The sequence below is a fragment of the Cyprinodon tularosa genome, unplaced genomic scaffold, assembly GCF_016077235.1.
Source record: "Cyprinodon tularosa strain WSP-4 unplaced genomic scaffold, ASM1607723v1 ctg815, whole genome shotgun sequence".
NCBI lineage: Eukaryota > Metazoa > Chordata > Actinopteri > Cyprinodontiformes > Cyprinodontidae > Cyprinodon > Cyprinodon tularosa.
The window spans coordinates 37,053-59,341 of record NW_024039580.1 but is presented as its reverse complement, the minus strand read 5'-3'; the positions used below and the strand labels follow the sequence as shown (position 1 = coordinate 59,341).

The following is a 22,289-nucleotide window of genomic DNA, read 5'->3' as shown; positions in this document are numbered from 1 at the left end:
GTTTTCTACGTCAGTGGTTTTATTTCCATTTTGTGTCATTCTAGGTGTTTTCCAATTGTATTTGAGTTCTTATGTATTTCTAGTTTACTCTCTGTTTCCCCCTTTTTGCTAAGCTTCTTCCCCTAGCTCCCTTCTAGATCCTTCTGTCCACACCTGCTCCCAATCAGTTGATTACTCCGTTCTTCCTTCTGTTTGGAATATATGCTTCTCCTCTGCATTTGCTGTATTTTCTTCATTCCTTCATTCTCTCCCTATGTGTTCCCATTGTTCTGGTTCATGTGTTCCTTGATTAGTCATATCTTGATTTATACTTATATGTAATCATTTGTTATTAAATCTGCAAGAAACCACCTCAGCTTCAGTCTCTATATTTGGGTCCTCTTCAAACCCCCACTCAACCTGACAATGAGTGGACTAAGTGGAACAAGTATGTAGACATTCTAGCAAAACAATTATCCATCTATTGTCTATCCACACTGATCAATGCAGGTTCACAGTGGCTAACCTTCCCTAGCTTTGATTGAAAGCGGGGCAGGGTATAAAATAGACCAGTTTTTACTCTGACTCTTTCTAAATACTGCATGCTAAAAAACTTTTATCTTCATTTTTTTTAGTCAAAAACTGTATGCAGATTAGACGTAATATGTTGTGTTAAATTCAATTATGCATACATTTAGTGATATAAAGAAACTATACAGTATTTAGCTAGAACTTAATAGACATGCAAATCTTGACAAATATGGAAACTTCTTTGTTTTAGTTATTAACAACTGTAAGATGCTTACTGGTCGCTCACCTCAATGCCTGGTTGTAAAACTATATATCTTATTTAACTTTTGACTTGTGGAAGTAAACAGTAAACAAGGTGATGATGTAAGACCCGGTTTGCAGGCTGTAGTAAGTCTTACTTCATGTCAAATGTAAACAATTTAATGAAGTCCACCGAGAGAGAAAAAAACGGCATAAAATCTTTGGGCACTAAGACAGCTCACTTTGCAACTCTTAACACTAGTTAGATATCTGCTGTTCTTTGTTGATAGTTCAATGGATAAAATGAATAATGAACTGAATGTAACTTATATTACTTTTGGTGGACATGTAGAATTACAGAAATACAGACTTTTGTACTTCATAGCTACATTTACTGTATACATTCTGATCATTTGCAGCAACTCAACCATCTTGTGTCTAATCTGGATTCAAAAAAGCCTCCATGAGCCTATGTACATTTTCATCGCAGCTTTACTCTGCAATGCACTTCTGTTTAGCACCAATGTTTATCCAAAACTTCTGATTGACCTTTTATCTGACTTACAGGTTACAACTTATTCATCATGTAGATTTCAGGCTTTTATTTATTACTCTTTAAGTGGTTCAGAGTTTCTCCTTTTGGCAGTCATGGCCTATGACAGGTATGTCTCTATCTGCAAACCTCTGCAATATCTAACTATTATGAGAAAAACTACTGTGACCACTTTGCTGGTATTAGCTTGGGTTTTGCCATCCGGTCAGCTTATACCACCACTTATACTGGGACATACTTCTAAACTCTGCAATCATACTTTGAATGGAATTTTCTGCAATAATGCTGTTACCAAGCTTTCCTGCATGGGTTCAACAGGGCCCTATATTATATATGGTGTTTTTACTTTAATTAATACAGTCTTTTTACCTTTTGTGTTCATAATTTTTACCTATAGTAAAATACTGATCATATCCTATAGAAAGAGCTCAGATATCAGGAAGAAATCTGTGAATACCTGTGCTCCACACCTGCTGGTTCTGATTAGTTTTTCATGTTTGTGTTCCTATGATGTTATAATAGCCAGGTTGGAAATTGATTTACCCAAAACTGCACATTCAATAATGAGCTTACAGGTAGTTTTGTATCAGCCTCTTTTTAATCCAATAATCTATGGCCTAAAGATGACTGAAATCCATAAACACCTGAAAATGCTTTTCAGTCGAGGCAGAAGCTTTGTATGTTTTGCACTTTTAGGCAAATGACATTTAAAATAGCAATTTTTTTGTAAAAATAGATTTGAGATGCACTGAGACATACTGTGACTAACTGTATGTCCTGTCTTTTATCTCCTTGACATGAAAAACAACTTAGAACTTATCAGTTTAACCATCTTTCCTAGAGAGAGCCACCTATGGAGCTAATTTACCTTTGCATTCTCTAAGATAGAGAATATTTATAGCTCTGTTTTTCTGTGTTAATTCTGTTTTGATACTGTGTTAATTGCCTCTGTCTTCTCAAATTTCCATTGTCTAATGTCTAAATGTCTAAAAGGAGTGAAATCTGCAAAGTATAAGACATAACAAAATCAGTTGGGTTTCCTTAGGTAGAATACTTAACCAATCTGTCTGTATGATTCATTGAATTGTCTTTTTAAAAAGCATTGAGATGACATGTTTTGAATTGGCACTATGGAAACAAACTAAACAGAAACTGAATTGAAACTGATCTGTCACAATTTGGAAAATACCAAAATAGATTAAATATATTTTTTCTGCTTCCTAAATATCAACTTGGACAAGAAAATGTTAATGGGCTGTCTAATACATCCCTTTCCAGAACAGATATAACGATGCATGTAAACAATACAATGCAACTTATTATGTATATTTTGTTGCTGTAACACATGACTGCTGCAACTAACTCAGTAAGGTGTTACTTTTTACAATCTTCTGATGTTTAATGTTGATCGAATGATTTCATTAGTAAAGATTTGAAAGGTGTTAAAGATCAATTAACAAATTTAATGCTTCTTTCACAGGCATTGATTAATTGACTTTATTGATCGCACAGCGGAGAAATTTACTTGTTACATTAAACTATTAACAACTGGCATTTAAAATATTGATTTCTTGTGACATACTAAACTTTATCGTTGCTTCGTTACTCACAATTAAGTTCTTTGTTACTTCTGAATGTAAATGAGAACCCTTTTGCAGCTATTAGTTTTTAATTGGAAACACTGCCAAAGCTGTAAATACTAGTTATTCTTTGTGAAAAGATATGCTTGCTAAAGCCAGCAGCAAACAGCATTTAGGAATAAGGTAATTCTACATCAAATGCTTTAAAAAGTGAAACGAGTCATGAGGAGTTTGAAAGATGAAATATTTTTAAGAGTAATTGATTTTCTCAAACCTTTCTTTTATAAAGTGTTGTTCTTGACTGCCATCTTAAATGTAGTCTTAGTTTTGTGACGAAGACTTAGTTTTAGTCATTACTATATTTGATAGTTTTAGTACAGAAAGTTTTAGTCTAGTTTTAGTCAGTTTTATGTTCATAACATTGTTAACCTTTACAATTTTGATTAACAACCAGTTGTCCTTACCTGACTTAGTGCTGTTACCTAGATATTAGAATTGATGGGTATAGAATGCTGCCATGCAGGTCATCATTACTGTTGGGCAGAAACCTTTGATTTATAGAATTCAAAGAAACTTTTTATGAATAAATTCCCTACTTTTTACAAGTGTCTCACAAAAGCTGTGAAAAGCAGATCTAGTTCAAAATCTAATTAAAAATAGCAGACAGACAATTTGACAAAATTTACAATAAAGGAATGGTTTTAGACATACAAGGTTTCCATCCAAACGCAAACACTTTGTGACCTACTATGAATTGTGCTTTACACTCCGATCCTTAAATTTTCATTACTCCAAAAAAAGCAAAAAACAAAAATATTCTTATTTTGGTAGTTATGTCTTTATTTCTAAGGATTTGAAGAATATTCCCTTGGTTACCGCTGCTTAGGGTTCAGAGTAGATTTGTAATTCATAGGGGTCTGATATAAAAAAAATTAGAAAAAGAGCCTACATAATTGCCTTATAATGCCGTGGCAATCCGGACCTAAATTTCAGGAATTTATTAACTAAAAAGTAGAAATATCCAAAGGAAAATATTTTATTGACATAATGCAAGGAAATTTATGAAGTAGCAAGGGTAGGAAAACCAATACCGCTGAGAGCGAACCATCAGTGTGGAGCGTAAAGCGCAGACTCTGAACTTTCACACAAAGATGCATTTCTGCACAAGCACAGCTAGAAGAGCAGAGTTTGTCAGAATTGAGCGTGCAGTGCCACACCATTCCAACCTGCTGTCACCCCTGTCACTGCTGCCAAGATCCATCTGTTGTTATGCAGAATGTGCACCAGTGCACGCCTGGTGGGGTGACCAAAACAGGACGCTGCAGTATGCCTGCTACTGCTCAGCAGGTCTAACAGATTACGGTACAATGATTTTTAATTTTAAACCTCTGACAGACCACCCATTAACGTTTTTATTCAATCTCGTCCCGTCAATGAAAACTCACAGCAATGACTCTTCGTGTTTTCAAAGATTCATGTTGAGCTCATTAGTGAAAAAAGAGCCGTCAACAAAATAATTTTGTCATCATTGACGAAAACAACACTGCTTTCATAGTTTGACTTTGTTCCAAAACATCAATGTTTTCATTACCTAATATCAGAGATAATAAAGCTTAATTTCTCCTTTTTATGATGTTTGAACAAGAAAATAAAACGGAGCACCTCATTGTAATAAAGTTACAGTAAATCTTGTTTAAATTATTCTTGTAAGCAGCACAAACTAGAGCTGAATAGTTCGAAATAAAGATACTGTCACACTGTAAACTGTTTTGCCATAAATCTAGGCACCTACAAATATATTTTTAGGACTGAAGGTGTTTTATTTGAAAGAGCATGTTTTAAAAAGAAACTGCGCCATCAAAATTTAACTATGTTTTTTTTCTGTAGTGTTAAGTCACAACACCTGTTATTTCAAAGGACTTTGCATAATGTAATTACAAATGTTTGGAAGATAATGTGTGTTTAGTGTGACACAATGTAGATTTCCAATGTTCTTACATCTTCTGTATTAAACGTTGTCTCATCATATTGGCTCAACTTATAAAGATTTTATATTCAAATTTATTCTAAGTTTAGAAAGAAATTTGATTAATTCAAAAACATGACCTATGTGATCATTCACCACAGTATTCAACCTTTACAGAGTTTGAAGAGTGTGTTCCCTCTGCCTGCAGAGACAGACATTCAGGTGATCTCCCCAGTGTTGCCCTCTTGTGGATCCATGAGTAAAGATGAATGGAGGGATTAGGGTCTAGGATGTCTTTTGAAGCCCCACCCTTTATGTGTGTCTTGCGGAAGGGTCTCAGCTTACAGTCTTAAAGTCATTTTATGTTAACCAATCTAAAATGTATAAATTTTTCTGTCTCTGAGAGAAAAAGTCTCTACTTGCACCAAGAAATACGTGTTAGCCGGGTTGAGATCCTCAAAGTATTTCTTACATCATCTGACAATGTCGTCTGTCAAGGTCAGCAGCTCCTCACTTCCACTAAAAACAGTATTGGTGATGCAGGGCTTCCCCCACCGGAGCAAGTGTCCTGAGTGGGTAGCATCCAGAATTTACTCGAAACGAAGTCATTTAGAATGTTTTTAGAGCATAAAAAGTAGTGTATAGGATTTCCTGAAAGCGCATTCACGACGCTACGGAAACCGCGGCAGACCAAACCAGATGAAAGTGCGCATTCAGCTCGGCAAAGAACTCATGCTCTTCCTCAACACTGAAGTCCTCAGACATTTTTCTTTCGTTGTTTCTTTCTTTGCACAGGTAAACAGCACATTTAATCATTAACCTCTAGCCTAGGGTGTCCTGGTGTCTATTGCACCAATGGACACACCCATGACTTGCATAGAAGTCCAATACGGAAAAAACACAAAGTTTTCTTCCAAGCTCACCCTGTGGATGTCACTTTCACCTCCCATATGAGTGTTGAAGTCCCGGAATAGACCAATGGAATCCTCAAGAGGGTCGCTATTCAGCACCAATGCCAGGAAGACTATGAAGGCCTGGTACTCTGTACTCCTGCTTGGCCCCCAAGGCAAAGACAACTGTCAGAGACCTCCACCCTAGTTGAGGGCACAGAGAAGTGACTCTCATCCACTGAACTGGGAGGAGTCAAGCAGACCCCACTCTAGCCCTCTGCCTCTCCCTGTGTGTCACTCCAGATTAGCATCTTTTTAGTAGCTGAGTTCTGGAGTCCAGGTTATGCGTGAAGGTGGACCGATTATTTCTAGCTGGTATCACTCAACCCTCAACACAAGCTCAGTCCCCTTTCTCCCCAAACAAGGTAACTGTCCACTTCCCAGCACCACCTAAAGCATCTGTGGGTCAGATCTTCTCTGTTTTCACTTCTGACTACTGCTCCCCTTTGCGGAGGTCCTTTATTAATCCTCCTCAGAGGTGTCAAAAGTACCATATTGATCCAAATGTGAGACAAGTTTATTTTCATTAAAAACAGCATGAAAATCTAACCAATTATACAGGCCAACAGTTGTCTGGGGTCACTACACAAATGCAACAGCAGAGGGTGCCCTTTTTTTGTAAAGCCGGTGACCAAATGTAAATGGAAAACAGTTGCGCTGGTCATCTTTCTATCGAAACAGAGAAAAATTTACAAGGATGATACAAATGGAGGGTTGCTCCCCAGAACAGAGTGAATCAAAAGTCCCACCAGTTTGCAGACATTTAAGGCAGGGATACGACTCCAATTTTAAATTAATGGTGGTCAAAACAGCAGAGGCATCAAATAACTGTCAGACAGCAAAGAAATATGGTATTACGGAGTGCAATGTTAGAAGTTATCACGTTCAAGAAGACTGGAAAAATAATTGTAACAATTATATAACTTTATTGATCTCATATTGGAGAAATTTACCTCTGCATTTAACTCTCAGCCTCCCCGGAAAGGCCTATGCCAGGGTGCTGGAGAGGAGAGTCCGGCTGATTGTCGAACCTCGGCTGCAGGAGGAGCAGTGTGGTTTTCGTCCTGGCTGTGGAACAGTGGACCAGCTCTACACCCTCTGCAGGGTGCTTGAGGGTTCTTGGGAGTTTGCCCAACCAGTCCACATGTGTTTTGTGGACTTGGAGAAGGCATTCGACCGTGTCCCTCGTGCTGCCCTGTGGGGGGTGCTCCAGGAGTATGGAGTCGGGGGGCCCTTTATTAGGGGCCATCCGTTCTCTGTACAAGCGGAGCAGGAGTCTGGTTCGCATTGCCGGCATTAAGTCGGACCTGTTCCCGGTGCATGTTGGACTCCGACAGGGCTGCCCTCTGTCACCGGTCCTGTTCATAACTTTTATGGACAGGATTTCTAGGCGCAGCCAAGGACCAGTGGGGGTCTGTTTCAGGGACCAGCGGATCTCGTCCCTGCTTTTTGCGGATTATGTAGTTCTGCTGGCTCCCTCCTGCCAAGACCCACAGCGTGAGCTGGGGCGGTTCGCAGCCGAGTGTGAAGCGGCCGGGATGAGAATCAGCTCCTCCAAGTCCGAGGCCATGGTTCTCGACCGGAAAAAGGTGGCTTGTCCCCTTCAGATTGGAGGAGAGTCCCTGCCTCAAGTGGAGGAGTTCAAGTATCTTGGGGTCCTGTTCACAAGTGAGGGAAGAATGGAGCGGGAGATCGATAGACGGATCGGTGTGGCTGCTGCAATAATGCGGACGCTCACCGGTCTGTCGTGGTGAAGAGAGAGCTGAGCGAAAAGGCAAAGCTCTCAATTTACCGTTCGGTCTACGTTCCTACCCTCACCTATGGTCATGAAATTTGGATCATGACCGAAAGAACGAGATCCCGGATACAAGCGGCTGAAATGAGCTTCCTCCGCAGGGTGGCTGGGCTCTCCCTTAGAGATAGGGTGAGGAGCTCGGTCATTCGGGAGAGGCTCAGTGTAGAGCCGGTTCTCCTCCACATCGAGAGGAGTCAGTTGAGGTGGCTCGGACAGCTTCTTCGAATGCCCCCTGGACGCCTCCCTCGGGAGGTGTTCCAAGCACGTCCCACTGGGAGGAGGCCCAGGGGACGACCCAGGACACGCTGGAGAGACTACGTCTCTCGGCTGGCCTGTGAGCGCCTAGGGCTTCCCCCAGCAGAGCTGGAGGAGGTGTCTGCGGAGAGGGAAGTCTGGGAGTCTCTGCTCAGTCTGCTGCACCCGCGACCCGGTTCCGGATAAAGCGGGAGACGACGAGTACGAGTACGAGTACGAGCATTTAACTCATCCCTTTGGCGAGAAGAAGGCTGCCAAATTGGGGTGCCAATGGAACAGGGTGGGGTTAAGGTTACCCAGTGTGGCAGTCTGTGGGAGAGGGACTCCAACCCTGGACCTCAGGATTACAAGCTCTATGCCCTAACCACTAAGCCACCACCAAAATATGAGCAGCTAAAGCAGAGCTTATCAAAAAATTGCGGGGTGAGAGTAGGTGTGTCAACGAGCACAGCGAGGCAGAGGACATTTGTGAGTCATGCAGATTTTTGAGATGTTCCATGAGTAAAGTTCATCTTGCATTCAAGTTAAAGAGTTGTAAGATTTCCCTTAAATGTGTCATTTTTTTTTCTCCTTGCACAAATCTGTCAATGCAGTATTATTTAAATTAAATTCTTAACACCTCAATATAAAATAATTTCTTCAAACAAAATAAATTTGGTTTATCAGTCTTTTTCTTTTTTTATTTTGGTCTTTTTTTTATACTAAAAATTGGACCTGGAAAGAGGGGGTCATCTTATAACCAGGGTCTTCCCATATTTAGGTCGGTATAAATATTTATTACTCAAGTAGAAGTTTAAATCCTTCTGTTAAAAGTAGTGCAAAAAGTAGTTAAAAAAATTATTTTATATTGGATACTGCACTACCCTATTAAATGATTATTTTTACAATGCTGGATGATAACTTCCCTATACTTAAGTTTCCTAGTTTTACAGTATAACTAATGGTAACAGTGTAAGATTTAACTTTGCATTATCTTGCATCATCTTGGACAAGTGGCTAACAACAAGTTGGTGAAGTACTGAGTCCAACCACAGAGAAATAAATTATCTGGATACAGTTATTATTGTCATGGTTTTTATTTTTTTTTAAATACCAATGGGCCATAATGAAAATGAGCTTAAATGAAAAAAGTATCGAGACAAATTTTAAACTGTAAGGAGTAGAAAGTACAGGTAATTACAAAAAAGAGTAGAAGTAAAAAGTTCTCTAAAAAATAATTACCCCAGTAAAGATTCAAAATTCAGTATGTAACGAAGTATTTGTCCTTCGTTACTTGACACCTCCGTTCCTCCTGCAGATGATGAAATGAACTTACATCACACCTTCAGGTTTTGCCTTGCCAGTTCCCATATAAAAGAAATCTGACCACTATGTGCTCTTCAGCTAAACCCTACCCCTTCCCTGTGCCTCTATTTTTTTTAATTGCGTTTTCTAGAAACATGTTCCAATCAGTGCTCTATGGGGGGCTCTTTAGCAGAACTGCCATTTGGTCACTGTTCAAGTGTAGCAAAAGTTTGGTCAGCATTAAGTCCAACCTGTTCCCATTGCATGTTGGTCCCCGGCAGTGCTGCCCTCTTTCACCAGCCCTTTTCATAACCCTTATGGACAGGTTATCTCGGAGCAGCCAAGGGCCTGATGGGGTCTGGTTTGGAAACCAGTGGATTTCATCCCTGCAGACGATGTGATTCCACTAGCTCTCTCCTGCAAAGATATACGCCATGCCCTGGGGAGGTTTGCAGCAGAGCCAGCGAGAAACAGCTGGAATGAAGAGTCGCTCCTAAAAGTCTGAGTCCATGGTTCTTAACAGGGAAAAAGTGTCTTGCCCTCTTTATGTTGGCAGAGAGATAATGCCTCTAGTGGAGGCAAATTACAATTAGATTCTCCCCATTAAGCATTTTCAACCTTTGGAAACACACAGAAAAATCTCTAGCTCCGCCACTGACCCCATGTTGCTCAGAAATTTTGTATGAATATTGTATTTGAAATGTGTCTTTGTGAGGTGAGGAACTTTAATGGGGGAAACCTTGGACCTAGAGCAGTGATTCCCAACCGGGGGAACATGGTCCAGAGTGGTTCAGAGTGCATTGCAAGGTGTGCATGAAAATATGTTATTTTTTATGTAGTAACATAAAATTTGGCTGGGATCTGTTTTGTTTTGTTAGGACCCAATTGAAGAAAAATTAACAAGCTTTTATCAACCAAAGAGTGAGTTTTCCTTATTTGTTTGATTTCACCTTCAGCTGTGACACACATCAAAACCCAGAAGAGGAACAGGCTGGATGTAGAGAACAGCCTGGTATCAGCTGTTTTCTGTCACTGATCTGTCAGAGTTCATCAAAGCAGCTCAGGTATCTTGATGAAAAAAAGTAAAACCAGTTAAGTCAGTGTGACTACAATTTTTGCTCAGTATTGTGTTCCAATTTCATCAAGTTTAAATGTTATTATAAGGGAGTTACTCAAAGGAGCTCCAGTTTTATAAATACAGGTTCATATGATTTTATTTTGTATTTATTTTGATTCCTTGCTAACTTTAAGGCAATATATTAATCTTTGCTTATTTAAGACGGAAAGCATAAAATGCCTAAAATTTAAATGCTCAAATTAAAAGTTTAACTAAAATAGACAATAAATTTATAATCAGTAATCTTATGTTCCACTTTAGGACAGTCATGAATACTTTTGACTGAGAGGGAGACTCATGGAAACACAAAGTACTCGACGTGGAACGCAAGTCAAAAAAGATTGGAAAACACTGATGTAGAGGATGTCTAACTGTACCCCTGCTTGTTACATGGTAATGGGTGTTATAATTACTAATAAGTCTCCTCCTCACTACTTGTGAGGGGAGGTACTCTATGTAGATTGTAATGATGATGATGATGAGAAGGAGGAAAACACTGATAAGAACTGTTACTCTCCTGCTGGCATCACAGTCACAGTGCTTCAAACCTTATGCACATTAACTCTCAGTAGCTGCTTGTATTATTTGTTAAACTCCTTTCAATTGGCGGTGTATAACATATAGAATGGAACCAAGGTTTAATGTGACATACATTATTCTTGGAGGCTATGCAGAACTACAGAGGTACAGATACCTCTATTTTGTCATCATGGTTACTGCATATCTTCTCATAATCTTTTGGAACACTTGTATTGTTTGCCTTATTATTGTTCACAAAAACCTCCATGAGCCTATGTATGTTTTCATTGCTGCTTTGTTAATCAATTCTATTTTTTACAGCACTAACATTCACCCTAAGCTCTTCATCGACTTCTTATCCAAAAGGCAGATCATATTCTATCAAGCTTGTCTTTTTCAAATCTTTGCATTTTATTCTTTAAGTGCTTCAGAATTTTTACTGCTGGCAGCAATGGCCTATGACAGATATGTCTCTATATGTAAACCTCTGCAATATCCATCCATAATGACAAGAAAAGCTGTTAGTGCTTTGCTTGTTTTAGCTTGGCTTATACCTGCCTGTCATGTTTCAGTCTCCGTTATACTCAGTTCCAATAGAAGACTATGTAAAAACACCTTAAATGGGATTTATTGTAACAATGCAGCTCATGGTCTTTATTGTGTGAGTTCAGCAGCACTTTCGGTTTATGGTTTAATTGTTCTACTTAATATTGGTATTTTTCCTATGCTTTTCATAGTCTTTACATACACAAAGATAATAATAATAGCCTATAAGAGTTGCAGAGAAGCCAGAAAAAAAGCTGTACAGACCTGTTTGCCTCACCTGCTGGTTTTATTAAACTATTCCATTCTGATTACATATGATGTTATTATAGTCCAGCTGGGGTCAGATATACCGAGGACTGTAAAACTTTTAATGAGTCTTCAAATAATTACATTTCATCCCCTCTGTAATCCACTTATATATGGACTAAAAATGAAAGCAATTTCTTCACATCTCAAAACTTTGTTCAGTCAAATCAAATGGAGCTCGCTTACAGAGTTTTTCCAAAACTAGAAAAAGGAGAAACTACTTGTTGAGTTATATTAATATGACTAGAACTAAATGCAACTTGAAAGGCAAAACTAGAGATGCATTTGCTAAAGTGTTTAAATGTTTAAAACTGCTTTTTGTATTCTGTAGTATTATCAGTTTAATGCTTATCAATGCAATGTTTTATTTAGCTGTAGGTAACCTTCATGTTTTCCCTTTATAGTGTACATAAATCTAAGTAAAAAATTTCTGAATCCTCAATCAGAGATAAAACATTTTACAGTTTAACTCGTACATTAAGATTATCTGAATCATAAACCTGTTATTCTAATAATGCAATAAATGAAACTAAAAGTTATATGTATGTATGTTTTATGTTTTTCATAGGCTGCATGCAGTTGACACATTCTTCTACTACATTTTGCATGTTACATAAACAAGCTTTGTTTTAATCTGATTGTACGCGAGAAAGGCTAAATAAAATGTACGTCATACCAATGGCTGCACCATCTTTATTCAGGTTCACAAATGAAGATGTATGAATCTTATGTATGAATTTTATAATCAACTGGTTTTCCTCAGATTGAAAACTTCAAAACAATTTGACTGTATGATCTGGTTGAATTGTACTTGTATTGCACTTTATGAATGTTTTATATGTAAGATTTTGTTATCTAATAACAATTTCTTTTAACAGCAGATAATGCCCTGTACATGTACAACATGTATATGTATAGGCTAGAGACTTTTATTAGAAAAATGGCATCCTCATCAAGCCACTTATTATACAGGCGTCCATAAACTCCTCAACAAAACCCATTTTGCAAAATAAATCACATGAAATGTATATTTACTTTTTTTTAAGTATTAAACACAGTAATAATTGAACAAAGATTGATCAGATTGATTAATGGTGCACTATTTCATAAGACAATACATCCCAAGACACCTTTGAGAGTTATTTGGGGAGTGTTGTATAAAATACAAAGAGTGCATTTCCCCATTGTGGGACATTAAAGGGATTTACATTTTTCTTTAATCAAATTCCAAAGACAGATTGTTTGCAAACTTTTCTTCATTGAAACCCATCAGATTGAAGTGATGGACTGAGCATGTAACTTGAGTTGATAGTTTCTTGCATTAGGTTCTTGACTTTGCAGAACTCCCTTATACAGAGGGATGTTTAGCAACAGTGGAGAGAAAAAATGCCCCTTTGACAAGAAGAAGCTTTCAGCAGAACCAGGCTTAGTGTAAGCGGCCTTCCTCTGATGCCAACTGGGGGAGCAGACAAACAAAAGGATTTTGGAAGTACCAAGCCATATGCACTCTGCCATACGTACCAGAAGGTAATGCTAAATAGCTCCAGGAGGCCAAATCTAGGAAAGACACAGTTAAGCAGATGGACTTTGAATGCTTTTCAGGTAAGGGATGAAAGGGAGAACATACAGTTAGTCAATGTAAATGCTGAGCCCGTAGCAGGGGTGGACTGGGACAAAATAATCAGCCCTTTGGACTAGACTGGCCCACCCAATTTTTGTGGTGTACTGAATGTGTATACCAACTGTTCAATACCAAATGTGCAATACCAACTGTGCAATACAAATGTGCAATACCTTGAGGCCAGGTTAATGGAAATTAGTGAGAGTGGACACTTAAAACACTTCCAAAATCTCAATTTGTTAACACTGTAAACACTACCACAGCAACAATTCTTAGATGAGAGAGAGAGAGAAAGAGAGAGAGAGAGAGAGGTCACAGTCAATCACACATATTATCACGTTATAAGGAGGTATTGTAAGTTGCTCGTCAGACAGAACACCTCTGATGTCATCACCCCAAGCACAAGCTCCCATCAGGGCTGCATTGATGACGCATGACTGCCTCCCCCAGGTTCACCACCAATCACATCGTGAAGTAGGCAGATGACACCACGTGGTGGGCCTCATCAGAGACCACAATGGCCACCTCTACAGCTGAGCTGTAGAGGTGGTCAGCAGCACCAAATTATTGGGGGTGCACATCCAAGAGAACCTCACCTTGACTGTAAACAACACTCTCACTGGTCAAAAGGGCACAAAAGCGCATCTACTTCCTGAGGAAGATGAGGAGAGCCCACCCCCCCACCAAACTTCACCACGTTTTACAGAAGCACCATAGAGAGCGTTCTGACCAGCTGTCTTACTGTGTGGTGTGGAGGCTGCAGTGACTCAGACTGGAAAAAGGTGAGAAGAATGGTGAGAACTGCAGAGAACATTATCTGAGCTCCTCTTCCCTCCATTAAAGACATTTCATCCCAGCACTGTGTGTCCCAAGCCCGTAACATTATTAATGACTCCTCACAACTCCCACCATGGACTGTTCTCTCTGCTGCCCTCTGGGAAAAGGCTTTGAAGCATCCAATGCAGGTCTTGCAGATTCCAGAACAGCTTCTTCCCCACCGCCATTAGACTCCTGAATGTTGTATAAAATGGGGTTTAAGAAAAACAAAACAAAAAAGCACTGAATGTTGATGGAAATTTTATTGAAATCCAAAGGGGGGCCCAGAAGAAAATCTTTGGGAACCACTGGTATACACTATGTGTGTACTAAATGACAATGAAGTCTGTTTAAGTCTAAGCCTTATTTGATATACATTCTTCTGGTAAACTTACACAACATGGCTAAGCTTTACTGTAAAAGACAAGTGCACTACTCACCCAGTCGCTGGTTCCCAGCCATACGGCTGTCTGCTTGTAAAAGTAGCAATACTTTTCCTGACAAAATAAGATCTAGTAGCATTACTATCACACTTATTTTAAGCTAGTAGAAATGCTGTGAAGCAAAGGTAGCAATACCATTTGAAAGAGGTCCTAGCATTGCTGTTTTTGATAGCATCTTAAATTTAGTCTTAGTTTTCGTCTTCAGGATGAAAACTATTACTTGTTTGGGATTTTGGTCATTACTATATTTAACAGTTTTAGTCAACTAAAATTTAAAAAGGTTTTAGTCTCTTTTTAGTCAGTTTTTTTGTTGCACTCTTGCCTATAATTGCTGGGGATACAATATTGTCATGCAGTTCATTGCTGTTGGGCAGAAAACTGATTTCTAGAATACAAATAAACTTTTTTATGAATTAATGCCATACTTGCCATACAACTCAATAAAATTGATCCTCCCCCCATATAGAGCCAAAAACCTAGAGGACTCAGCAGGGGAGGAACAGTGTGCGAGTAGGAGACGAGACAGACACAAAAACCCTCTTTCCACTGGCCACCAGGATCCAGGACATGAATCGTGGCACAGATTATGATCCGGCCATGATAGCTGGAACTGAGCCCAATATAAGAGAAACTGGCAGTTGGATGAGATGGATAATTAGGAGCTGGAAAGAGTGAAGCAGGTGAAAGGTATGAGCAATTAAGGCCAGCTTCTACAGCAGATCATGACAATTACACCACAATGTTGCATTTTAAACATCTGAAAGACCCTCTGCTAACGTTTTTATTTAGTCTAGTCCTGTCAAGAAAACTCACAGTCATGACTTGCCATGGTTTCGTCATTAAACATCTATGTTTAGCTTGTCATAACTCGTCATCATGAAAAAAAGCAGCGTAAATATTTTCTTTTTCATCATCATTAATGAAAAAAAAATAAAACAGGGTCCTTTCTAGATCATCAAATCAGTTGCAGTAGATAGCCCATTGTGAAATCTCGGTTTCACAGGAAAAGCTACCAAGGCAAGGTATACAGGGATGCAGGTGCTACCCGTTTTTCCAGAGCTCCTGGATGAGATTGTGGTGACATGGAAACCAAGGCTTACACTGAAAAACACCCCATCATAGGAAATTCTATGTTGGATTGTAAGGTGAGACAAGCCACCTTCATCCAAAGATGTCCCTGTGATCCATGGCCACATCGCTCTCTTAAAAGACAAACTGTTTCTAGTCTAATCTTACCAACAAGTGCAACATCAGCTTCTGGTGGTCTGAAGAACCCATGGGCTAGGAAATAGTCAAAGGTTGTCATTGAGCCCAAGAGCGTTTGTAAAATGCACAGAGGCTTCACTGGCCCCTCTCAGGAAGAAAGGGATTCATGAAGCCACATACATTGACAAATGGCTTGTGGCAGCTCATCAAACCAATGTAGTGGTGCAACATCTGGAACACTTTGGGTTACAGATAACCTAAAAAAAAATTTCTGACACCTTCTCAATGGACCACTTTCATAGGTCTGTCTCTGGATTCTGTCCAGTTCAAGGCCTTTTTGTCCCAAGAGAGAGTTTATGACTGTGTGGTCAAGTCTGGCCCTGTTTAAAAGGCGGAACTCTGTGAGGCTGAAGCAATGCCACAGGCTATTGGGCGTGGTTGCCTCCTCTCTGGTGGCAATACCACTAGGTTACTTCTGTATGAGGGGTATCCAGTCATGGATCTCATCCTTGAACCTTGCCCTGCACCGAGATGATTGAAACACAGTAAAGATCCCTGTGGTCCACTTATTGAATACATCATGTGATGCTATACATACAGCCACTCCCTAATGTGACTGCGGGTGGCTTTTGGCCTGGAGTTGATGTCATCAGATGGTGCCCAACCTTCACAGGGTGTTTCGATCCTCAACCGATACACCCTCCAGCTGGCAGGTCAGCAGTGATGGCCAGGTCACTGCCCATTATCTCCAGGTCTCCAGCCCCCCTCCTCCCTCTTAAACCACAGCCAGCATGAGGCTCTCTCTGCTGCCTCCCCAATCCTGCGCACAGCTGTCTTCCTCTCCTTGCCAGATATTCCAAGGGCAGTGAGCACAGACCACATTGACTGTGCTGGGAATCCTCTGCACCCGACCTCCACTGGAAACAGCCATGCCTGCCAGCCTTTGTCTTTGCAGTTCATGATGAGGTCCTGGTATTTTAGGTTCTTCCACTCATGGGCCTCCTCACAGCCTTCCTCCCAAGGCACAGTCAGTTTCACCAGGATGATCTTCTCTGCTTGCTCTGACCAGATGACAATGTCACTTCTCAAGGTGGTCTGGACGATGGGTGGGAAAATGAGCTTCTTCCCCAGGTCGACTGTCATCTCCCACCCCTGTGCCCCCTGGAGGATGTTGGTCCTGGCTCTTTAATTAGAGAGTGGCTTTTCTCCTGCCCCAATGAATTGCATTGATGTTACTTGTGGCTTAATCGGCTGTGGTCTTCTCCTGGCCTGCTCGAAAATGTCAGCCATCACTCGAAGCACTTGGTCATGCGGCTACCTATATCATCTCCCATGGGCCAGAGCGATTTGGTACCCTGTTAAAATGCGGGCCAGTGTCCCCCTCTTTCTGCACAACTTGCAGAGCGGGTCCTCCAAAAGCCCCACCTGGCTAAGTTCGCTGGTGATAGGAGCGTGTCATACACGGATCTCAGGAGGAAGCTAACACCAAAAGGTTCCAGCCTCCACAGCTCAGTCTATGTGACCCTTCTGTGTGGGAGGTCTCATCTGGTCTATGTTCCCTGGGTTGCAGCTCCACAGCCTTAGCCCTTTTGCTTCTCCTCCTCCTGGTGACGAACTTCCACTTGCACCATCTCCCACTTCTGCTGGACGGTTGCCTTCCTCCACCGTGTGAAGTGAGACATTGATTAGCTCTTGGACAGTGGAAGAGTTCAGGCCTCCTGACCAAGGCTTTTACTATGGGCAGCATGTCTCCATGAAAAGCGGTCCCCGCAGATGCCTCTCTGATAGGCTGAGGTTCTACTCACTACTTCATTTTCTACCTTGGATCAGAGGGAGCAATGTTCTGGTGAGTAGATACAATTTTTCAGTGGTGGCCTACATCAACAGGAAAGGGGGGCTGAGGTCCTCCTGCGTGCACATCTTGTCACATAAACTGATTGTCTGGAGCAGTCTGAACCTGCAATCTCTAAGAGCAACATAGCAGGAGCCCTGAATTATGGGGCAGATCTTTCATCCAAGGGAAATCCCCTTTATGCAGTTTAGAAGTTTAACCCCGAGGTGGCCTAATCTGAATTAATTTTGGTCAGGCTGTCATAGATGCATCAAAATAGAAAAGCGTCCTCCTTACTTCTCCCTGCGGGACAAGGAAACTCCTCTGGGGTGGATGCCCTGGCACACAGGTGGCCAGGGTCTCTCCATTATGCATTCCCCCCAGTGGCTCTAATCCCTCCTACTTATGCCGGGGTGAGGGAGGAGTGGCTTTGCATGATCCTGATAGTATCTTTGTGGCCAAGGTTAGCAGAGATTTTTGAACTCATATGCTACCTGACGTGGCAACTACCACTTCAAGGGGATCTGCTATCCCTGGCTCACAGGGAAATTTTTTACACCTTTAGAAATGCTGGCCCTTTGGGCTTGGTCCCTTTGTGGTCAAAACTAAATGCAGATGAGCTCCCTACTGGTTTTATTGACGCTATCAAATGTGCTGGGGCACTGTCAAACAGGTCCCTATAGAAGTTGAAATGGAGGCAGTTTGAAAGCTGGTGTACAGATTCTCTCACCATCCCCTATCAGTGCTCAGTTAAAGTGATCCTTTTATTATTGCAGTACCTTAAGGGAAAAGTCTTCTTAACCATAAATATATATTTTAAGGCCACATCAACTTTTCATGTTGGGTTTGAGGGAACAGTTTTCCATGATCCCTTTGTTCCTTTATAAGCTTGACAGCATGTCATGCTGCTGGTGTCTACTACTGTGACTTGGTGGTGCCAATTCGACAGGAATCGAAGACGTGCCACAGCTATGGACAGCAACATTAACAATAGATGCCGAGAGCATTGTCCAGTCTGATTCCATGTCCCCAGCCTCCCCCACAATCTGAAAGAAGCTTACCCAGAGGTCGGGAATTTAACATGCCCCTGAATGACACTTATTATTATATTAGGTCTGCCAGATCAGCTGACTCCTCTTCCTGGACATTCAACTTACCACAGGGCAGTGATCAGTGAACAGCTTTGCCCCTATCTTCATCCAGGTGTCCATACAGCCGAAGGTCAGAAGAATCATTTACCTCTAGCCTAATGTGCTCTGGTGCCAGTAGCACTGACGGACCCACCCTTATGCTTGATTATCGTGTTGAATTTCGGGCAAATCCATGGCTTGCACAGAAGTCCAATTTGGAAACAATACTAAGGTTCAGAGCTAGAGGTCGATTCCTCTAAATTTCCCCCCTGTACATGTCATTTTCATTTCCCATAGAGGTGTTTAAGTCCCAGAGTTGACTGATGGAATCCCTAAGATGGTCAATATTCAGCACCCCTTGACTCTGAACAGAGGGACAAAGTAATCAGGCAAGACAGACAGTGGGATAACTTAAAAAGCATTTATTAAAGCAACAACGGATCAGAGTTGCAGTGGCTAATGCATCTGAGGCAGATAACTCTGGAGACAGCAAACACAGGTTGGAGACCACGAAAACCTGACAGAGGGTGATCTGAGCATGTGAGTCACTAACCTTGCTTAGAATACCAGCTGGTCAGCCAACAAGACACAGCTGTTGCCGCACTCTAACAGGTGTAATCTGTTGCCGTACTCTAAGGTACAGGGAAGTGACCCTTTCATCCACTGAGATGGCTGAGCTGGGAGGAGACAAGCAGACTCCACTCCAGCCCTCTGCCTCTCCCTCTTGGTCTATTCAGAATAAAAGAGTCCAGCATCTCTTAAGTAGCTGAGTTGTGGAATCCAGGCTATGCTTAAAGGTGAGCTGAAAATTCCATCTGGTGTGGAATGGTATTTTTCTTTAACCTGTTTGTCAGTGATGTTAAAGTCTGTTTTTTCTCTTTTCCTCAATAAAAATGATTACTTAGAAGCCTTGCTGAGATGAAAGGAAAGGAAGGACATTTGAAAGGAAGTTTCCCCCTACTGTAGGTTAGATAAGGGGGGAACAAGTCAAGATTCTCACGTCCTGGTGTGAACAGAAAACAATTGTCATCTCTGTCCTTTGATGAGCTAAAGTGTTTTCTCTTGGGAAATGTTAAGGTGTGGGTAGTCCCCTTTTCATGCAGGGGTTGGCATGCTGCAGCCTCAGAACATCACTGAGCTGCATTTAGGCTGGTTGTATGTTCTCCTTTGCAAAGTGAAATTAAAGCCTTTTCTTCCTATAATATCAACTCTCAGCGCTCCTATATTTTTAATTAACTCGACAATTGTATCACTCAACCTCCGACACAAGCTCAGTTTCCTTTTTCCCCCATCGAGGTAACTGTCCACTTCCCAGAGCCAGTAAAAGCATTACTGAGTCATTTTGTCTCTGCTTTCACTTCTGACAACTGCTCAATAACCTTTGCACTGGTCCTTTATTTTTCCTCCTCAGAGGTTTCAAAAGTATTAAAATGTATTACCCATGCAGAAGTGTCATGATCTTGGCAGTGGTGTCTGGTCTGATTACTCATTTCACACACTTGCTTAGCTCCGCCTAGTTCTCATTAGCTGCTTATCTGATCCAACTGTACTAGTACCTATTTAACCCACCTTTAAAACAGTCATCAGTGCCAGATTATTTTTTATAATAGTATTCTAGCATACCTGTTTTCTGATTACCTGCTCATGACCTGTCAGCCTGTAAGTCTGCCTGTCCCTTTCTGATCTATTTGCTTTTCTTTTCTTCTGACTCCTGCTGGATCTCTGCCTGTCTGTGTACCATTCCTGGAACTGTTACCCAACTGCATTCTGGATTCTCCTCACTGTACAACAACGGCTTTGCCCTCTGGATTATCCTGCCTACCTTTGTGTTGTGGCCATGCTAAAATGTTTTAATTTGTAATTTCTATCAATTTAGTTTTCTTCTTTGGGTAGTTAGAATATATTTAAATTACTTTAGAACCAAAATTTGTGATACATTTTTTATATTTGCAATTGTTTAGATTTCGTTGCTAATTGTTAGACCCCCCAGTAATTTGAGTATTTAAGAAGACACCGGCTGCTGGGTGGATTCTTTGGTAAATGTCTGGTGTGAGCGGGAGGTTTTGTTAAATGATTTTTTGACCACTTTTTTAGAGCTTTAAACATTCAATTGGCATTCTTTTTTCTTTTTTGTCTGCAATGGACTGGCGACCTGTCCAGGGTGTACCCCGCTTCTCGCCCGTAGACAGCTAGAGATCACGAGCACCAGCACCCCACGTGACCCCACTTGGGATTGAGCGTGTCTGAAAATGGATGGATGGATAATTTCTCGTTTTGACTATTTTGCATGAGATTTTTAATAATTATTTTGTCTTTCATTTTACAATTAATAACTCAAGTCTTAGGCATACAAAGCCAAAACCACCTCTTATCACCCCCAGCCTTTGTTCGAAATGTTGGTCTTTTTTGGAACAGAAGGCCACAACAGTTTGTCTACCCGGTTCGGACCTCCTGCCTGTACTTCGACCACTGATACATAAGGGTTTGGGACTCATTGTACGGCAACTACTGCGATGCGTTGGTACTCAACTGGAACAAACCTCACCCTCTGGGCTTTGGACTGAACTATAAAACCGTTCGTGATCATCCACTTTCAGAAAGACGTGGTCACTAAGCTGTTGTCACTTCCTAAGGGAAGGAAGAGATTAGTTTTGATGGTTTTTTTCGTGTTCGACACTGCTCCTGACAAGAATCCTAAAAATTCTCTTTTAAAAATTACTGTTACTGAATGCTACTATAACAGTAACTGAGTTTGATTTGGGTAAAACTGTGCCAGGCCCTGGAAGGCTAAGCGAAGACAAGTCAAGAATATCTTGGCAATCCAAGTTGACAGGCTACGGAATAATAAAACATGGAGGTTAGTAAAACATTAGAAAGGAACCAAGCAGCAGCATAGGAGTTGATGAAGAGGTAGCAACTAACAGAAATTAATAACTCATCTGGTGAAAGAAGCAGATATACACTCACCGGCCACTTTATTAGGTACCCCATGCTAGTAACGGGTTTGACCCCCTTTTGCCTTCAGAACTGCCTCAATTCTTCGTGGCATAGATTCAACAAGGTGCTGGAAGCATTCCTCAGGGAGTTTGGTCCATATTGACATGATGGCATCACACAGTTGCCGCAGATTTGTCGGCTGCACATCCATGATGCGAATCTCCCGTTCCACCACATCCCAAAGATGCTCTATTGGATTGAGATCTGGTGACTGTGGAGGCCATTTGAGTACAGTGAACTCATTGTCATGTTCAAGAAACCAGTCTGAGATGATTCCAGCTTTATGACATGGCGCATTATGCTGCTGAAAGTAGCCATCAGAAGTTGGGTACATTGTGGTCATAAAGGGATGGACATGGTCAGCAACAATACTCAGGTAGGCTGTGGCATTGCAACGATGCTCAATTGGTACCAAGGGGCCCAAAGAGTGCCAAGAAAATATTCCCCACACCATGACACCACCACCAGCAGCCTGAACCGTTGATACAAGGCAGGATGGATCCATGCTTTCATGTTGTAGATGCCAAATTCTGACCCTACCATCCGAATGTCGCAGCAGAAATCGAGACTCATCAGACCAGGCAACGTTTTTCCAATCTTCTATTGTCAAATTTCTATGAACTT

At 41.0% G+C, this 22,289-nt stretch overlaps 2 protein-coding genes across 2 annotated transcripts; both read left to right on the top strand.

Moving 5' to 3' along the window:
* Window positions 1–1,009: 1,009 nt before the first annotated feature.
* Window positions 1,010–2,250, top strand: LOC119774522 (olfactory receptor 142-like). The gene has a single exon (XM_038272052.1). The coding sequence runs from the start codon at window positions 1,045–1,047 to the stop codon at window positions 2,005–2,007; it is 963 nt and encodes a 320-aa protein (XP_038127980.1). The 5' UTR covers window positions 1,010–1,044; the 3' UTR covers window positions 2,008–2,250.
* An 8,562-nt stretch (window positions 2,251–10,812) lies between these two features.
* LOC119774525 (olfactory receptor-like protein COR2) lies at window positions 10,813–12,004 on the top strand. The gene has a single exon (XM_038272054.1). The coding sequence runs from the start codon at window positions 10,876–10,878 to the stop codon at window positions 11,824–11,826; it is 951 nt and encodes a 316-aa protein (XP_038127982.1). The 5' UTR covers window positions 10,813–10,875; the 3' UTR covers window positions 11,827–12,004.
* Window positions 12,005–22,289: the final 10,285 nt, after the last annotated feature.